Raw genomic sequence first — 18,685 nt, 5'->3', positions numbered from 1 at the left:
ACTGAACTGAGGTTGTGTTTTTTGAGTTTTAACACTTACCATGCTCCATTAATTTCTTGCTCATTTTGTTGTTATGGACATGCTAACCACCAAATGAAAACATTTGACTGTGGCAACATGGAAGGCACGAAGAAATGGTCTCATTGAGTCATTACACTCAAACATGTAAGCATGCAGCTCTCCTCGCTGGCAGTACACCTGGCATTTGAAAGCGCAAAATGCATTGTTGTTAGCATGCATAAAACTTGTGTAGTAATATAGAAATTAGTATGGGCCAAATAAAATGTACAGTGTCGAGTTCTTTAACCTGTCATGATTTTGATAAGACGCTCTGAAGCTGGGTCCGTTTTATTTTCTATGAACAAACTCCACTCACAATATCAGATTTCCTTTTCTCTTTATTTAAAAAACAGTAGCTTATTTATTATGTCTGTCATTCATTTAATGACACACATGGTCTAGAGAACACATACAACATATATTTTGTACCTTAAGGCACAATATACTGTATTATAGCATATGAATCATAATCAGCTTTAACACAGTACATGCTCACATACAACACACCCCTACAGACATGGCTTTTCTCTGTGCTTCTTGAGGTTAAAGCTTTTTGTAAATTTTTTGCCGCACATTGGACACGAGAATGGCCGTTCCCCTGTGTGGACCATCATGTGTTTTTTTAACTCACTGTTAATTCTAAAGGCCTTGCTGCAAAACTCACACACAAACGGCCGCAACCCGACATGTTTGGCTCTGTGGTGAGCAATCAAACCAGATTCCCACTTGTAAGTTGCCCCACAGTCGTCACACTTAAAAGGTCGTCCTTCTGTATGTTTAACCATGTGAACCTTGAGCTGAGCTGCAGTCGGCCAGCCTTTCCCACAGGTCTCACAGAGGTAGTTCTCCTGCCCTGTGTGTCTATTCAGATGATATGTAAGGTATGTTTTCTGATAGAATTTCTTTCCACACACTGGGCATGGGTACCCATCTGTGTGTCTCACCATGTGTGCTTTCAAGCTGTCCTTTGAACTGAACTGTTTCCCACAGTATGAACAAACATTGGGTGGACGTTCTCTATGCTTTCTCTGGTGCATAATCAAGTTAACGCGGAATTTGAAGCTTCTTCCGCAGGTTTCACAAACGAATGGTGTTACATTTGCTCTTGCAGTATGAATTTTTTCATGCCTTTTTATTTCTCCTGGCTCTCTGAAACCTTTCTTGCAGGTAGGGCATAGGAATAATGGTTTGTTTTGCTGATGACGAATTAATTCACACAACCTTAAAAAACTTCTCTTGCACATAGTACAGGGGTATGGGCCTCTGAAATCATGTGACTCTGAGTAATGCTTTTTCAGGAGCTCAATTTTTGAAAAGTCTGCATCACACATGCCGCATTTAAAGGTTCGTGTTTTATGCTGGGAGCCTCCTGCATCATCTGCGGTAGATGGTGTTGTTGCCGTTTTGGTTTCCACTGTCTCAGAACTCTTCTCATCGTTGCTCTCATTAGAGTTATCAGCTGAGAATAAATCACACCCACAGATAATTAAATAGTTTGTGCTTGTTTTCCTTTGAGAAGCTGCTTCTGAACATTTTTTCTGGTGCTTCTCGAAACTCATGCTGTAAGTAAAACGCAGGCCACATTCCTGACAAGTCAGAGGTGGTTTACGAGTCTTTAAGTCTTCTGGAGCATCTGAAGTTGTCAAGGTCAGACTTATTTTACTGGAAACTATTGTGTTCTTGCGATTCCTTTTATTTTCATTGCTGGAGGAATATTCCTCTAAAAGCTGGTTTGATGCTTGGCGTTTACCTTCCTTGTGGGTCTCGTGGTCTTCATAGCTGTCAAATTCTTCATCACAGGAAGAACAATGAAAGGGACTCTGTTCAGTGTGACTTTTCATGTGCCTAATCAAGTCAGTAGAACAAGTAAATATTTCCCTACATTTGGAGCATTGTTTGATGCGACTGTGTCTTTTACATTTTTGATCTTGGGGTAAGTGGGAAGATATTTCCTCAGGTAATTCATGTGACATTTCACTAGGAAAAAGCTTTTTGGTTTTATCAACAGCATTCAGTTCAAAGAGATGAGCTGAGCTTGAGGAACACTGTGGGTCTGTCTTTGGACGTTTTCTTCTGTCTGCACAAATCTGCTGGTGTTTGTCAAAGTTTTCACTGCAAGTGAAAACTTTGTCACAAACCTGACAAACAAGGCTGCAGTCATCGCTAGACAGCTCACAGTTTGGACGGCTGTTGTGACATGATGGGCTTGGTGTTGTCGCACTTGCAAATGATGATAACTCAGTCTCACCTCTGGAAGCTTTATCCTCACTACAAGTCCTTCGTTTAGAATATAAATTCATCTTCTCAAAAGCACGACTCTGACTTGCAGAATCTTCCTGACTCATTCTCTTGGTGGCTCTGTGTGTAATCTTGTGCTTCTTCAGTCTGCTGCAAGAACTAAAATCTTTGCCACAAACATGACACTTGAAGGTCTTTGTAGATGTCCTACGACCAGTTTTCAAATGGTGAAACCATTTTTTGTCCAGGTCATCATCACTAGATTCAGTTTCATCAAAAGATGGAAGTATTACTTCCACAGAGGCTCCCTGGTCTTCAGTGACAGCATTGACACACTGCTGTCCAGGTTCTTCAACATTACTCACAAAATCTGCATAGTCCACCTTGAAGTCTTCTTCATTATCTTTTTTGATCTCTCTGTAAAGAACGTTATCCATCTGCCAATCTTGTGAGTCACATGTGGGTTCAGATTTGACTTGGGTGTAGCCTTTGTCATTGTCCACTTTTGGTAGGTGAAAGGACAGACTGGAGAGGATGCAATGATCGCCAGAGGAAGAAAAGGCTAGAATTTAAAAAGAAAAACAAAATACAAATTTATATCAGTAACTGTGGAAAAACGACAAACAAAACAGATTCCTGTAAGAACTACCTTGTGGAACTTTGTGCCCATGGTGTTTGTGATGTTGAATAAGTGTTTTCAGTGGCTGAGGCTGATTTATGAAGTCCACACACTCTTTTAAGATAGCAGGGGAGAGGCTGAGCCACAAGGAAGTCTTGAAATGGAACAGAACAACAAGAAATCATTTTCAGATAGAATAACGAGCCCCATCTGTGCTATTCAAGAGATATGTATTAATATATTTTCATATCATTTGTAATTTATAGCACCCCTTTTACTGCCTTGCATACGTATGTAAAAGTACAAGCTTCTCCACATGCCCCATATTCTTTTGTGAAGATATAATCAAGTAGCAAGTAAATAACAGGAAAAAAATCCAGGATTTCTGGTTATTTACTTCTTTAATTGTCCCATCATTACTCTTTGTCAGGTACCCACTTGTTCAAGGCTAGGGACAGGAAGCAGCTTCTGTAGGTTAAAGAGGAATTTCTTCATCAGAGCTTGTAGTGCTGAGTCATATTTAGGGCCAAACACTGTTGGAAAGATATTCTAAAAAAGAAATAGAAAAGTATTTATTTCACTACTTACATGATAGGATAATTGAATCTAGAAATCTTGAAAACTACATTTAAAAAAACATTAAAACATTTACACTGAGAATATGATTCAAAAGCATAAAATAAAGGATACCACTAAAAATGTAATATAGTTTCAGCCTATTTACCTGATAAAAGGCCTCCTTCTGGCACCGATTTTCAACTAGAGTGTGAACAAGCTTCACAAAGTTTGCAACTGAAGCTTTGACCTCAGAATTGGAGGTCTGAATAAACACACAAGGACACAAATAAGTGAATAAAAATTACATTATAAGTAATTAGGATTCAAGCAGGGCACTGACCTCGTTATCCTGGTTTGCAATGAAGGTGTTCATTTCACTCAAATTATGCTGAAAGGTCTGCTGGTCTGCATATGAATCATTGCGACAGAGCTCTAGCAATACCTGTGGCATGAGAAGATACAAAAAAATCATCAACTGGCAGCCATTTTTCAGTAATTTTACTGTATGGAGCAGCATTGCCAAACATCAGAAAACTTTCACAATAGTAGTGCTAGATATAGACATTGGATGTAGGGGGACAATAGGAGCCAGGCTGTGAGGTTGCATGGTCTATCAGTTATTCCTAAAATAATTTATGCTTGGCATCAGTGCATCACAAGGAGGAGGTTGGCTGTGGGCCACTGCCTTCTATTGATAAGGGCCTTGCTGCTCCTCGCCAAATCTATCCTTGGGAAAAGAGAACAAAAAATAATGTGTGCATTGCTGTCTAACCTGCATAGAGCCAGGACGGTCTAGACCAAGTTGATGAATTCAGCTCCATCGTGGATGTCCACACCACAAGAAGTGTCATACAGCAAGTAGCCTCCGCATCCTCCCCCCCAATACTCAGTCAGTTGCCCAAGGGGGTGACCATATCAGTGCTGTGCCAACGTCAGATGGTTGAACAGCTGAGGCAAGGATGCGTTCCAGATTTACTGATGGAGTTGCAAGATGTCTCCTTGCCACTCCTTTAGTTAATGTGTAAGCAGACAGTGGCAAGTGAGGAGGCATGACTATGCTTTGGGGGGTCAGGTGCCACCTATGTCTGTCGCAATCCATGATACAGCCAAAGGACAGGGTGTATCTGCCAAAGTTACTCATAGTTTTGTCCGCCATGCTTTGACCTGATGTCAGTAAGCTGCTTCAGCAGGCACAGGGAGCTTGCTGCTGTGCGCATAGGATGTTGGTTGAATTGGAAGTATGGCATTGCCTAGTTGCAGCCACAGTATTTTACCTGGGACTCAGTGGATCTGAGGACCTGGTTGGAAGCAGCAGGGAGATGGGAAAGGCTGGACTCAAAAAAGATGGGGATCCCCCTGGCCCTGTCCTTGATCCTGGCACAAGACTAAAAAAAGAGCCAGCCCCATGGGTACCATGCAGCACGGAGAGCCCTAGAGGCAGGCTGGGTTTCAGGCCCTTATGTTTGATTTTTACAATGACGCAGGGGTAGTCACAATTCATAAGCAAGCCACCAGTGACGAGTTGGCTGCTTGGTTTATTGTAACAGAGCCTCATCAGAGATTGGAAGTCTGTATCAAGATCTTCATCTGCTTGGCCAAGAAGGCCACCAGGGATGTGCAGCCAGACAATGGGCAGGCAGGGTCCCCTATTCGTGTTTCTTATCCAGAAGTGTAATGGAGGTCCTTGACTAATTTTCAACTTTAGGGGAGGGTGATTGGTTTGGTACCATCAACCACAAAGATGCTAACTTCCAAATGTCAATTTGGATACAGGAGGTGCCTCAGGTTTGCCTTTGAGGGCTTGACCTTTGAATTCTGTGTTCTCCCCTTCCGCAACTAACTAGCCCCTGTACCTTTACCAGGTATATGGATACAGTCTGGGAGCCACTCAGAATCTTGAAATACCTGGAATAGTGTGTAAGGTTAGAACAATGTCATCCCCATGTATCTGTGCTGTTGGAACACATTCATACACTTGGGTTATACATCAATGCAGAGAAGTGGTGAGTGCAGCCTTCAAACCCCTTAGTTCTTAGGCATGAGGCTAGATACCCGGGTTGACACTAGGGTAGGAGAGAATCTCAGAGTCCCACCTCAGGCTCTGGTCAATTGTCTTGTGAAGGCAATGCATCCTAGGCATTATGGCAGAAGCAGTGCAGATGGTTCCATTGGTGTGTCTTGCAGCTTTGCCGTCAAAAATCCTTCCAGATCAGTGTTTGGGTCACCAGGTAAGTGTGTACATCCCTCAGGGATGAAAGAACCCAGCCAATCTTGTGAAAAGAGAGTACTTGTATGGCCCCTCGAAGGGCCTGGACACAAGTATGCTGGAGCTGAAAGACATTCACCTAGCTCTCTGACATATTCTACCAATCCTGCAGGGCCATCATGTGCTGGTGTTGACAGACAGCCTAGTGACAACATAACAGTATGTCAACAGGCTGGGCAGATCTGCTCTCTAGGGAGGCCTGAGCATGTCAGCTATGGGATTCCCTCAGTCAGACACTCAAGCTGTGGAGAGTGCCAAGGCAGGGTAAAAGAGAGTGACATAAATATATAGCTTGGGGCTCTTTGAATTGTGGTGCAGTGCCTATTAGACTGACCGGCAAGTATGCACAGCCAAAGAGATTCTCTGGTATCCGCACAAGTTACCAGAGAGTGGTCTATTACCAAGCCTGTGCAGTTCCTTGGGTTCCTTACAATGTGCCTTACAGGGTCTCTGTGCATATGACTTGTAACTGGCTGGAGGGGTAGTATCGATAGGATACAGAAAAGCAAGTTATGATTGTAACCTTAATTGTTCAAGTGAAGTGACTATATCTCCATGTCAAGGGCATTAATTTATTTATTCATGGGTTATTTGTTACAGCAACAATATACATTGACAGTCTAACAGCCACCCCATGCGAGTATTATAGTGTTAATAGCAGATGTTAATTTACACCACTTGTCCCTAGAAGGGCTTCTGTGAGACAAAAGACTAAAACAATATGTTAAAAGGGAAAAAGCTGATGAAAAATCTCCTTAGGCTGTCAAACATATCACTCTCTATGAATCTTGTCAGTGGATACAATAAACACATGCAGTTTCAGCAGTGTGCTGTTAATCTCCTTGTCTGACACCATCCATGTGGCAGCAGTCACAAGCATTATGATAATTATAAAGAAATAATCGTTTTGCTGGTCCCATCAGTATTAAATTGTTTGTTTCCTAACAAGCTTAAAACTCCTCAGAGGAGCTTTAAACTGTGACTAGAAATGTTAACGATACTAGTTGATTCTCTCATTCTTTCAACTCATACTTACTGTTGATTCAAAATGTTCATATTGAAATTGAAATTAATATGAAACAAATAAGCTGTTGTATATTCAATTCAAATAACTGATGTGTAATTCTTGGATGTATGCCTTGGCTCAACAATCATGTCTTATTGTATGTGGTGGTTGTTACTTTGGTTCTGGATTATCAAAGCATCAAACAAAAAAGAAAAAAGGATCAGATATTTTCTTTTGGATTATTGTTAGAGGAATTTTGTAAAAGGACTATTGTTGCTGATGAATAATTGCAACATTGAAGCTGGGGAAGGGGAAACTTATTTTAATCAGAATGGACATTTTAATCATTGGAATGTAGATACATTTGGAGGTCTTATGTTCATCTCTATGAATATTTAATAGCAACTAAGGTTGTCGGAATACCCGTAGTATATTTAAAATGTGTGGCATAGTTCTTTGAATTAAAGTTCCATTTTAACATAATGGAGAACTACTATTTTAGAGACAACCCTGCAATTTTTACAATGAGTGATTATTTGCACTGACATAAGTTTCACAAAAGCTGACAACTTTCTCATCTCGTTTACCTTTGCACGTAGGCCAATCACTAGTTGGAGTCTCTCTGTGTCGGTGAGAAGCTCATGAGCTGTTTCCAGGACTGTGGTAATGAACTCCTCCAGCACACCGTAGTACATCACAGCTCCCTGCTTCACTATCTCCAAAAGAGCTGCAGACACAAGCTGCAGAGGGGGGACGATGAGACGGAAAGAGGAGAGGGGAGGGAAACCTGAGGATACAGATTTTAGAGTTACAATTACAAGGCAACTGTAACAGACGACTTTATTTCACGTATGAATGAAAATATATGGCATCTCTACAGCAGTGCAAACACATTTACGCAGTGTGTCCGTTAATATTATCCTAACGCTGTCGCTCTCTAACACTGTCTATTTATTTATCTGCAGAGACAATGCGCACTGAATGAATGCAGTGTCTCTACAGTGGTAAACACTCACCATTCTCCGTTAAAGTCTTGCTCATTTTGTCGCTATGGAAATTTTGGCTCGACACCGCCGCCATATAAAAACGTCCGACTGTGGCAACATGGAAGGCACGTCCGACGCATCCAACTTTTCCTTGTGAATGCTCTCACTGCGTCATTACGCTCAAACGCGCAAGACAGATATTTAAATTACCTGCAGTCTATATAACACTTTATACCCCTGGCTAATAGAAAGCACTAACTGCGTTGTTCATCAAATTTGTGACTAAAGAGATATTTGAGCAGGGGCCAAAATTGAAGTGACACCCAGTCTTGATGTCTTTCAGCTTGCCATGAATTTATTGCCGAATGACACCACTAGATGGCAACATTTCAAAAGCCTTGTGCCTTGTAGGTCTGGGGTCGTTGACAGGGGGGGACAGGGCTTTTTCAGTCAGGGCTCACTCTGGAACAGCCTGCCAGAGGAGATCAGACTTGCAGAGGCAGTCCCGTGTTTTATGTCATTACCGTCTATGGTCATTACACAAGACACATTTTTACAGGACAGCTTTTGTTGTTCGATTTTATTTAATTTTAGCTCTGATTTTAAGGGTCTGTTTTATAAGTTTATAGGGTTTTTAAGCTTCTATTTCATTTTATTTTTAATCGCTTCATTTTGCTTTGCACCTCTTCTTGTTTTTACGCCCACTGTAAAGCACTTTGTTACTTATATTGAAAATTGCTATATAAATAAAGCATTTTTGTTGTTGTTGTTGTTGTTGGTCGTTACTGCATCAAGCTCACTCTTAATTTTTAAGCCCATATAGTCAACTGAGACTTTGTTTTTGTCTATGAAATAAACGAACTTTTGAAATATTTCTGCTTTTCTGCCTCTTGATACTTATTTGTCGCCAGTTACCAAAACTCACTTGGTACAGTATTGCTTTAGGATATCATGAGTATACATACAGTATAAGACTCTAAACCTGCATTCTTACTTAGCAATATCGCAAACTGAAGCAGTCTTTTGAGCACCACTGCTCTCTGGTGGAGCCATGGTTACTCTGCAACAGTCTACTGCAAAAGGTTGAATGTGCCCCATAATATATTGTGTTGAAACATTGAACTGAATTGTCACAAAATAAATCAGTTGATAAAAGTACTTGATGAAGCTGCTAAGTCATTTAACAAGTGGCAATTCAATTTAAGACATACACATTTTTAAAGGAGTCCTTTTTACCCATGAAGCGATTAACAGTCATTTTGCTGTAATTGTTTATATATATATATATATATATATATATATATATGTATCATCTGTACCACACTGGCACCAAATGTAATATTTTTTTTTATTTAAAGGTATGGATCTGTATAATTTTCTATCAGATTGGATTCACCCGTTTCAGCTTCACTGCCACATGTCAAAGCAAGGCCCTGCTTTTAAAAAGTTTATCCAGAATGGCCCTTATTTTGCATATTATCATGTTATAAGACTTTTAAGTATGTATACAAATTAGGCCTGTCAGTGCATGTTAAACACTTTGTGCTCTTTCCCTTGGTAAGAATCCCCATGAAATCATCCTAATTGCAGGTCTGCCTCCTCCTACTTCTAACAGCCAGCCTTCAGCTTCTTTTAGCACCCCCAGAAACCTTGATGAGAAAAGCACATTTGAAAAAGTGACACTCTGTGAAGGTGGGCCAGTTTAATTCATTATGAATAAAGTACATTCACAATATCAGATTTCTATTTTGTCTTTATTTAAAAATCAGTCAATCGTGAATCATGATCAGCTTTAACACAGTACATGCTCATAAACACGCCGCTACTTACATGGCTTTTCCCTGTGCTTCTTGAGGTTAAAGCTTTTTGTGAATTTTTTGCCACAAATTGGACATGAGAAAGGCCGTTCCCCTGTGTGGACCGTCATGTGTTTCTTCAGCTGGCTGTTGATTCTGAAGGCCTTGCTGCAAATCTCGCACACAAATGGCCGCAGACCAAGATGTTTGTCCCTGTGGTGAGCAAGCAAACCAGACTTCCTCTTATAAGTCAGACCACAGTCATCACATTGAAATGGCTGCCCCTCTGTATGTTTAACCATGTGAACTTTGAGCAGAGACACAGTCGGCCAGCCTTTCCCGCATATGTCACAGAGGTATTTCTCCTGCCCTGTGTGTCTATTCAGATGATATGTAAGGTATGCTTTCTGATAGAACTTCTTTCCACACACCGGGCATGGGTAACCCTCTGTGTGCCTCACCATGTGTGCTTTCAAGCCATCCTTTGAACTGAACTGTTTCCCACAGTATGAACAAACACTGGGTGGCCTTTCTCTATGCCTTCTCTGGTGCCGAATCAGGTTAACGCGGAATTTGAAGCTTCTTCCACAGGTTTCACAAGTGCATGGTGTTATACTTGCACTTGCAGTATGTATTCTTTCATGTCTTTTTAATTCTCCTATATTTGAAAAACCTTTCTTGCAGGTAGGGCATAGGAACAACAGTTTGTTTTGCTGATGACGAACCAATTCATACAAAGTCAAAAAAGCCCTCTTGCACATAGTGCAGGGGTATGGGCCTCTGACATCATGTGACTCTGAGTAATGTCTTTTCAGGAGCTCAATTTTTGAAAAGTCCTTTTCACACATGCTGCATTTAAAGAGTCGGGATTTATGCTGTGAGCCTCCTACATCATCAGCGGGGGATGGGTTTATTTCCACTGTCTCAGAACTTTTCTCATCATGGCTCTCATTTATGTCATCAGCTAAAAAGAAATCACACCCACTGATGATGAAATAGTTTTTCTTGGTTTTCCTTTGAGAAGCTGCATTTGAACATTTTTTCTGGTGCTTCTCGAAGCTCTTGCAGTAAGTAAAACTCAGGCCACACTTCTGACACGTCAGAGGTAGTTTCAGTGCCTTTGAGTGTTGTGCTTCTCCAGTTGTTGAGGTCTGACTTGTTTCACTGAAAACCAATGTGTTCTCCTGATTCCTTTTATTGTCATTGCTCATGGAATTGTCCTCTAAATATTGGTTTGAAGCTCTGCATGAATCTTCTTTGTGCATCTCACTTTCATCATCACTTTTAAAGTCTTCAGTGGATGGGATTGCTTCCACTGTCTCTAAACTGTTCTCTACATGGCTCTTATTAGAACCATCAGCCAAGAGAAAATCACATCCATTGATAGTAACATAGTTTTTGTTGGTTTTTCTTTGAAAAGTTGCTTTTGCACATTTTTTTCGGTGCTTCTCAAAGCTCATGTAGCAAATAAAACACATGCCACATTCTTGACATGTCAGAGGTGGTTTGGGTCCCTTTGAGTCTGCTGGTGCATCTGCAGTTGTTGAGGTTTGACATATTTCACTGGAAACCAATGTGTTCTCCTGATTCCTTTTATTTTCATTGCTCCATGAATAACCCAGTTCATGCTGGTTTGAAGCTCTGTATTTACCATCCTCCTGCATCTCACAGATTTCATAGCTTTTAAAGACTACAGTGGATGGGGTTTCTTCTATTGTTGTACAATTTTTCTCAGCATGTCTTTCACTTATTTTATCAGCTGAAAAGGAATCACACCCACTGATAATCAAATTGTTTTTCTTGGTTTTTCTTGGAGAAGTTTCCTCAGAACATTTCATCTGGTGCTTCTCAAAGCTCTTGCAGTAAGTAAAACGCATGCCACACTTCTGACATGTCAGCAGTGGTTTACGAGTCTTTGAGTCTTTTGGTGCATCTCTGGTTGTTGAGGTTTGACTTGTTTCACTGGGAACTAAAGTGCTCTCCTGATTCCCTTTATTATCATTGTTTAACAAATAGCCCTTTACATGCTGGCTTGAAGCTCTGCATCCACCTTTCCGGTGTTTCTCACAGCCTTCATAGCTTTCAAAGTCAATTCCACAGTCAGGACAGAGAAAAGGGTTCTTCTCAGTGTGGCATTTCATGTGCTCCATGAAATCAGTAGAACAAGAGAATATTTCACTACATATGGAGCATTGTTTGACACGATCACTTCTTTTACATGTTTGGTCTTGTGGTATGTGGAATGTTTTTGATTCCTGGGTTACTGCATGTGATGTTTCACAAGGGGAAGACTTGCTGGTTTTATCAACAATATTTGGTTTGCGGTGATGAGCTAAACTTGAGGAGCACTGTGGGTCTTGGTCTTCTTGACGTTTACTTGCGTCTGCACAAATCTGCTGGTGTTTCTCAAAGTTTTTTTGGCAAGCAAAAACTTTGTCACAAACATGACAAATAAGGCTGCAGTCATCGTTAGACAGCTCAGAGTTTGTAGAATGCAGACTTGAGGGGTCAGGGCAACTTTGACTTGTGGAACCTAACTGACTCATTGTCATCTTGTGCTCCTTTTGTTTGCTTCGACAACTAAAATCTTCATCACCTTCACTCTTTAAGGTCTTTGCAGATGTCCTACGACCAGTTTTCAAATGGTGAAACCATTTTTTGTCCATGTGGTCATCATCACTAGATTCAGTTTCATCAAAAGATGGAAGTATTACTTCCACAGAGGCTCCCTGGTCTTCAGTGACATCACCAACACACTGTCCATGTTCTTCCTCATTACTCTCAAAATCTGAATAGACCACCTTGAAGTCTTCTTCTTTACCTTTTTGTGACCCACTGTCAAGAACATTATCCATCTGCCACTCTTGTGAGTCACATATAGGTTCAGATTTGACTTGTGCATAGCATTTGTCATCCACTTTTGGCAGGTGACAGGACAGACTGGAGAGGATGCAGTCATCACCAGAGGAAGAAAAAGCTAGAATAAAAAAGACGAACAAAACATAACATTAGAATCAGTAGCTCTAGCTTAACATAATGAAGAATAAAACAGATTCCTGTAAGAACTACCTTGTGGAACTTTGTGCCCATGGTGTTTGTTATGCTGAATAAGTGTTTTCAGTGGCTGAGGCTGGTTCATGAAGTCCACACACTCTTTCAAGATAGCAGGAGAGAGACTGAGCCACAAGGAAGTCTTTGAAACAGAACAGTAAAATATCAATCTCAGATAGAATAACAAGCCCCATTCTGTATTTTAGAAATATCTATTCAAATCTCTTATTTTCTATCATGTTCAATGTTGTGTCGCATCACCTCTTCTTTTACAACACTCTGTAAACGTTTGGGAATCAAGCAGACCAGCTTCTGGAGTTTCAAAGGTGAAACGTTGCCCCACTCTTGCCTGATATAGGGTTTCAGCTGCTCAACAGTTCGGGGTCTCCTTTGTTGTAATATTTGTTTCATAATGTGCCAAATGTTTTCAATTGATGCCAAGTTTGGACTGCAAGCAGGCCATTTTATAAGCAGAACTCTTCTACTAGCCTTGCTATTGTAATACTTACAGAATGTGGTTTTGCATTGTCTTGCTGGAATTTGCTAGGTCTTCCCAGAAAATGGCCTTGTATAGACGACAGCTTATGTTGCTCCAAAATGTGTATATATTGTTCAGCAGTAATAGAGCAGTCTCTTTTGTACAGAGGCTTCTCCAGATTCTCCCTGAATTCTTCTTTCATGCCGAGGAATATTTTTCTAAAATTGTTGATCTATTTGCTCACGCAGTCTCTTACAGAATGGTGAACTTCTTCCAAACTTTATTGCTGAGACTCTGCCTCTCTGCAGTTCACTTTTTATACAAATCATGTTACTAACCTGTTGCAAGTTAACCTAATTGGTTGAGAAATGCTTATAAGCATGTTGTATTTCTAACATCTATATATTTTGATGTTCTTTATTTCTTTATTTGTACAATAATTAAAGTTTGTCAGGTACCCACTTGTTCAAGGCTAGGAACAGGCAACAAATCCTGTAGGTTGAAGAGGAATTTCTTCATTAGAGCCTGTAGTGCTGAGTCATATTTAGGGCCAAATGCTGTTGGAAAGATGATCTAAAAAAAGGAAAGTAGGCGTTATATTTCACAACTTACTTTAAGGTCAATACAATCTTCATCATCTTATCAATTACAGGAAAATGAACCATCTGGAATAACAACCAAGAGCATATAAAGGGTACTGAAAATCCTCCTCTTTACATCATTTTTTAACATATTTCTCCCTAAATAATAAAAAAAGACCTTATACAAGATGCACACCAACACACCTGAAAAAAGATATTCCTCTGACACTGATCTTCCACCAAAGTGTGAACAAGCTTCATGAAGTTTGTAACTGAAGCTTTCACCTCAGAATTTGAAGTCTAAAACAAACAAGAACATAAATTAGTGAATCCAAATGATATTAAGAGTAACATAGCTTCAATCAGGGCACTGACCTCTTTATCCTGGTTTGTAATGTAGGTGTTCATTTGACTCAAATGATGCTGAAAGTCCTGCCAATCAGCTTCTGTTTCATTGCGGCACAACTCTAGCACCACCTGTTGGCAAGTGAAGAGACAAAACTAGGCTTGATTTTTCTAAAACAGGTAAAATAGTAGTACGAAACACTAGCTTTGGAAGGGGGCTGAGATTAGAATCAGTGATGGTTATGAGGTTGCATGATCTAGCAGTTTAGCAGATCTGAGTTCACGTTTATTCAGTTTAAGCGTCACAATTTAATGGTAAAAAAAGAACAAACAAGAACATAATAAATGCAAAGTTCTCCTTACGTATGAGACATCTGATAAATGGCTATATAGTAATGTATCAATATAATAATAAATTGGTACCAATACATCTGAGAGTAGCAGATTGCTAGCCTGTGCTTCATCTGACTGCATCAAAATGGTGCGAACATATGGCCATGTTACCCAGGCTTCCATCCAACAATTAAAATACACACACACACTGAGGGAGAAGCATTGCTTGTGTACATAGAACAATTGTCTTATTTATAATGATAAATCCAGGCTTTTAAAACGTGTTTATTGTAAATTAACATATTGGGAGAACAATTAAATTGCTATTTATCCACTAGTAAAAGAGTCTGTCATATACATTTAGTGGAGTACAAAAAAAAGAAGGATATTTCCTTGGAACTTCAATTCACTTTCATTGTAATTGAATAGTATCAACAGGGCTAAGCCTCTGGACTAAGGTGCTGTGCAGTACTGAAGTTACTGCACTAAGTTTCACTGCACCATTGTGCTAAGACTCATGTCATTAAGACATTTCATATATGTGCTTTTACCTTTGCGCGCAGGCCAATCACTAGTTGGAGTCTCTCTGTGTCAGTGAGGAGCTCAGGAGCTGTTTCCAGGACTGTGGTAATGAACTCCTCCAGCACACCGTAGTACATCACAGCTCCCTGCTTCACTATCTCAAACAGAGCTGCAGACACAAGCTGCAGAGGGGGGACGATGAGACGGAAAGAGGAGAGGGGAGGGAAACCTGTGGACACATGAGTAGAGCATTACAACTACTCTCGCTTGAGTGGAAAATATTCGACACGTATTCTGCAGCTGTACAATGTTCGGCACAATTGCCATGAACACTAGCATTTGAGTTGCCGCTAAACATAACATTCCATAGTTATCTTTTCATCTTTTTTGACACATGCGCACTGGGTGGAAGTTACGTTTTCCGAGTGGTAAATACTCACCATGGTCCACAAATGTCTTGCTCATTTTGTCTTTGAGAAAATGTTGGCCAACATTGCCGCCATAGGAAACGTCTGGCTGAGGGAATATGGAAGGCACGTCTGACGCTCCGACTCCTCTTTGGGAAATGAACTCTGTGCGTCATTACGCTCCAACGTGCAAGGCAGAGAAACTTTACATAGTTATTCATGGACTGGAGTTATTCTAGGAACATGTTGTAAACCTGGTATTTAGAAAGCTCGGGATGCATACTTGTTAACACAAATCAGATTTGGGATGAAAAGCACATATGCGCATTGGCCAAGACATAATTTAAACTGTCTAGTGTTTGTTCAATTTGCCATGAGAAAGGTTGTAGCCAAAGTATACCACGCGATGGCGACATTGAACATGAGGAAAGCTTGTAAATCTAATGTGGAGTGCAGCACTGCTTCCATCTCAGCGTTATCTTCTCTGATAAATAATTAAATTATAGACTAAAACGTAAACTTTCAAAAAGCATGTCATATAATTGCAGTGATAACATAATATGAGGACCATATTTGTAAGTGAATATCATCATTAGCCTACATTTACACACTTTCCAATATACTATAGGTCAGTTAAATGGGATAACATAGTGTAAACTCTTAGACTAAATTCTTACTTGAATTCAAACATTTTGCAGAGTTTTAACTTTTTAATAATTCAGAGAAGCAATATGAAGTAATGCTCTATAATAATAATAATAATAATAATAATAATAATAATAATAATAATAATAATAATAATAATAATGCATTTTATTTAAAAATGCGCCTTTCTTAGCACTCAAGTTCACCGTACAGAGTTTAAAAACAATATCAAAATGATGCTGATAAAATCAACAAGGCATGATACAGTGCAATTAATAAATACAAATAAAAATGAACAGGATCAAATACAGTGCAGTGAAGAGGTGTAATCACAATGCCTACTGGGAAGGATGGTTCTAACTGTACTCCATTATAAGCAACTGACTTTAAAATTACCAACATATCATGTTAGGAGATACCACCTGTTGCACTGGCATTCACCATTTATCACAGTCTCCACTCCAGCCCCATACTGAGACCAGGAAAGACAGACAGAGAGGTCAGACAGGCAAGGGTGAATTATAACAGAGATGAAAAGCGAGCAATCTTCTGTTTACAGTTTTCTGACTCTGTAGTCGTAAGCATCTTACCAAAATCCCTGACAGTGTGGCAGTACTCTATGAACATCTCTGTTGGCTTCAGTGTCTGAGCAGAATTATATTCACACTGACTATTAATGTCAGGAGTTGCCCATGTGCACATCAGTTTAGAAAAACAAGGGGATTTATTTCCATCTCAGTTGGATATTTTTCTTGCTCTGAGTCCATGTTTGATGTCTCTTTTAATATGTTGCAGTCTGAGGCTTTTACTTAATCACGTCACATTACACTGCTGCTTGTCAGGGGAAAGATTGAGCTTAGTGCTGAAGGTGGAGCCAAGAACTGCACAAAAAAAAACTTGTAAGGAATCATTCTCCCTCCAGATTATAATTGCGTAACTATCAGTCACATTTCCCCGCTGCAAATGAAAACTGGGAAAGGCAAGGCACTGCACTTTTACCATCTAATTAATTCTCTTTTAGATTGTGTCAAGGAAACGTGGTACTGCGTGTGTGTGTGTGTGTGTGTGTGTGTGTGTGTGTGTGTGTGTGTGTGTGTGTGTGTGTGTGTGTGTGTGTGTGTGTGTGTGTGTATGAACGGCAGAAATATGCAGAGAGAGAATGACAGATGGGAAGGGACAGAGAATAACAGGGAGAACGGGAACGGCAGATTTGTAGCGACAGGCTGCTCAGTCTGAAATTGAAAGACTGTTTAGACCTTAAACTGCACCACATCCCATGGAGACCAGTTCAAACCAGAATCCCAACGAAAACATTGTCAACTTTCTTGCATGCAAAATGTCACCAATTTCATCTTTTCTTTCCAGACTTATTCAAGGAAATGTAACCTCTTAGAGCTGCGTGAAAAATAACATTTACTGAGGCACATGGCAACTAAACTATGAGCTAACATCCACCAGATGTGAGTCAGAGAGGATTGGCAAATACCTCTTGGCAGCCTTGGCTGATCTTTCTGTGTGAGTTTAAGTTTGTTATGACAGTTTGAAACAAGTGTCAGGTACATTGTCAACCACACGAAAGTAGACTTTTTGTAGGATTGCTGATCCAAGGATTTTATGCTGAATAAGTCCAAATTTCACAAACAAGATCCACGAAAACAAGTCCAGAAAAACACACATTCCATTGATTCTAACCAAGTGTTTGTTTTCTCTAAGGCAGGAAGTGTGAGGCAGCTTATGATTTGTGTGCTCAGGAGAGGGGTAAATGCTGTTTGCCAATTGAGTCTGACCGGGTCTGACCTTCAGCAATTAGTTCTTGCTGTTGTTTAAGAAAATAAATAAAAGCTTGAAATGATCAAATAAGGTCCACTGCAACAGTGTCAGGGTAGAAACATGAGGTTAAGACAGAGGCAAGGAATCAAATGAAGAGTAAATTCTTTTTATTATTATTGGGTGATTGTAAGTTGGCTCTAAAAAGTGTTTTAATTTGATTTTTAGTTTCTCTTATACATGTTACAAGCACAAAAATCACCTCTTTAGGCCTTTAAAGTCCATATTATTTCTCCAATTAAGTAATGCATGCACTCCATCCTCTGCTATGTATTACCCAAAGTGATGTACCGTGCACTGATCAGCACTGCATGTACCAGTAGTTACATAACCACATTGCCACATCCCTTGTTCCTTGCAGCCGACAGATGACCTGTCTTTTATTTTTAGTTGTCTGATTCTAGCAAAAAGGATGGAGCATAAAAGAAAAGCGAAGCAAAGGCGGCCCCAAGCTGAACATTTAAGCACATATCATCACACTTTAGAGGCTATGCAGCTTGTACCCTCATACTTTTGACTTAAGTGTATTGAGGATAATTAAAGGTCTTTAGGCAGAATAATGTGCACTGATGTGAGTAAAACATGGTGGTTGCATAAGACTTTTAATACAGAAAGATAGCCTCTTCTCGCAAGTTTCCTAAACTTCAGCACACATGAATGTAAGAGAGTGAAACTTTGCACCGAAAAGAGCCAACATGAGGGCAGCTGCCTGCTGCATTGCACTGGTGGGAGTAAATCAAATGCTTCTGTCCCTCATTTCGGAGAGGGCTTTGATGTCACTGGAATAAGCTGCAGCTCATTGAAGGAACATCAAAGTTAGTCACCCCCAGCCCACAACCATCCACTGCTTGGGAGGAAACATGTGATTGGAAATGCCCTGGGGTCCCTTATCTTTTTCCATGATTAACGCCTCATTAACTGGCTATTAATGCTATCAATTACCCCAAAAATGTGCTCAGTTACTGCA

At 40.1% G+C, this 18,685-nt stretch overlaps 2 protein-coding genes across 7 annotated transcripts; both read right to left on the bottom strand.

Moving 5' to 3' along the window:
• Nucleotides 1–380: 380 nt before the first annotated feature.
• LOC117826759 (zinc finger protein 271-like) lies at nucleotides 381–8,082 on the bottom strand. Of its 3 annotated transcripts, XM_034703058.1 has the most exons (7): nucleotides 7,764–8,082; nucleotides 7,335–7,534; nucleotides 3,816–3,917; nucleotides 3,642–3,737; nucleotides 3,356–3,466; nucleotides 2,948–3,071; nucleotides 381–2,860 (listed from the first exon to the last, which is right to left on the bottom strand). In XM_034703058.1, the coding sequence occupies exons 1-7, from the start codon at nucleotides 7,825–7,827 to the stop codon at nucleotides 570–572; spliced, it is 2,988 nt and encodes a 995-aa protein (XP_034558949.1). In that variant the 5' UTR covers nucleotides 7,828–8,082; the 3' UTR covers nucleotides 381–569. The 3 variants fall into 3 exon arrangements, with proteins under 3 accessions (XP_034558949.1, XP_034558950.1, XP_034558951.1); XM_034703059.1 differs by lacking the exons at nucleotides 7,335–7,534; nucleotides 7,764–8,082 and adding an exon at nucleotides 4,248–4,280; XM_034703060.1 differs by lacking the exon at nucleotides 381–2,860 and having other exon boundaries at nucleotides 2,960–3,071; nucleotides 3,315–3,466.
• Nucleotides 8,083–9,468: 1,386 nt separating this feature from the next.
• On the bottom strand, nucleotides 9,469–15,432 carry LOC117826757 (zinc finger protein 91-like). 4 transcript variants are annotated; one of them, XM_034703055.1, is made up of 8 exons: nucleotides 15,280–15,430; nucleotides 14,869–15,068; nucleotides 14,015–14,116; nucleotides 13,844–13,939; nucleotides 13,521–13,631; nucleotides 12,599–12,722; nucleotides 12,351–12,506; nucleotides 9,469–9,742 (listed from the first exon to the last, which is right to left on the bottom strand). In XM_034703055.1, exons 1-8 carry the CDS (start codon nucleotides 15,302–15,304, stop codon nucleotides 9,669–9,671), a joined length of 888 nt encoding a protein of 295 aa, XP_034558946.1. In that variant the 5' UTR covers nucleotides 15,305–15,430; the 3' UTR covers nucleotides 9,469–9,668. The 4 variants fall into 4 exon arrangements, with proteins under 4 accessions (XP_034558946.1, XP_034558944.1, XP_034558947.1 ...); XM_034703053.1 differs by having other exon boundaries at nucleotides 9,469–12,506; nucleotides 15,280–15,428; XM_034703056.1 differs by lacking the exon at nucleotides 12,599–12,722 and having other exon boundaries at nucleotides 9,469–12,506; nucleotides 15,280–15,432.
• Nucleotides 15,433–18,685: the final 3,253 nt, after the last annotated feature.

The sequence above is a fragment of the Notolabrus celidotus genome, chromosome 15 (assembly GCF_009762535.1).
Source record: "Notolabrus celidotus isolate fNotCel1 chromosome 15, fNotCel1.pri, whole genome shotgun sequence".
Lineage (NCBI taxonomy): Eukaryota > Metazoa > Chordata > Actinopteri > Labriformes > Labridae > Notolabrus > Notolabrus celidotus.
Note: the sequence above shows the minus strand (reverse complement) of the source record. Positions and strands in the feature narration are given on the sequence as shown.

Coding starts and splice junctions, on each gene's coding strand:
- LOC117826759 (XM_034703058.1), bottom strand. CDS start 7,827: ATGGCGGCGGTGTCGAGCCAAAATTTCCATAGCGACAAAATGAGCAAG. Junction 3,918..7,334: donor TGATTGGCCTACGTGCAAAG/GTAAACGAGATG, acceptor CTCATGCCACAG/GTATTGCTAGAGCTCTGTCG. Junction 3,072..3,355: donor CTGTCCCTAGCCTTGAACAA/GTGGGTACCTGA, acceptor TTCCATTTCAAG/ACTTCCTTGTGGCTCAGCCT.
- LOC117826757 (XM_034703053.1), bottom strand. CDS start 15,304: ATGAGCAAGACATTTGTGGACCATG. Junction 15,069..15,279: donor CAAGACATTTGTGGACCATG/GTGAGTATTTAC, acceptor ATGTGTCCACAG/GTTTCCCTCCCCTCTCCTCT. Junction 12,723..13,520: donor CTGTTCCTAGCCTTGAACAA/GTGGGTACCTGA, acceptor TCTGTTTCAAAG/ACTTCCTTGTGGCTCAGTCT.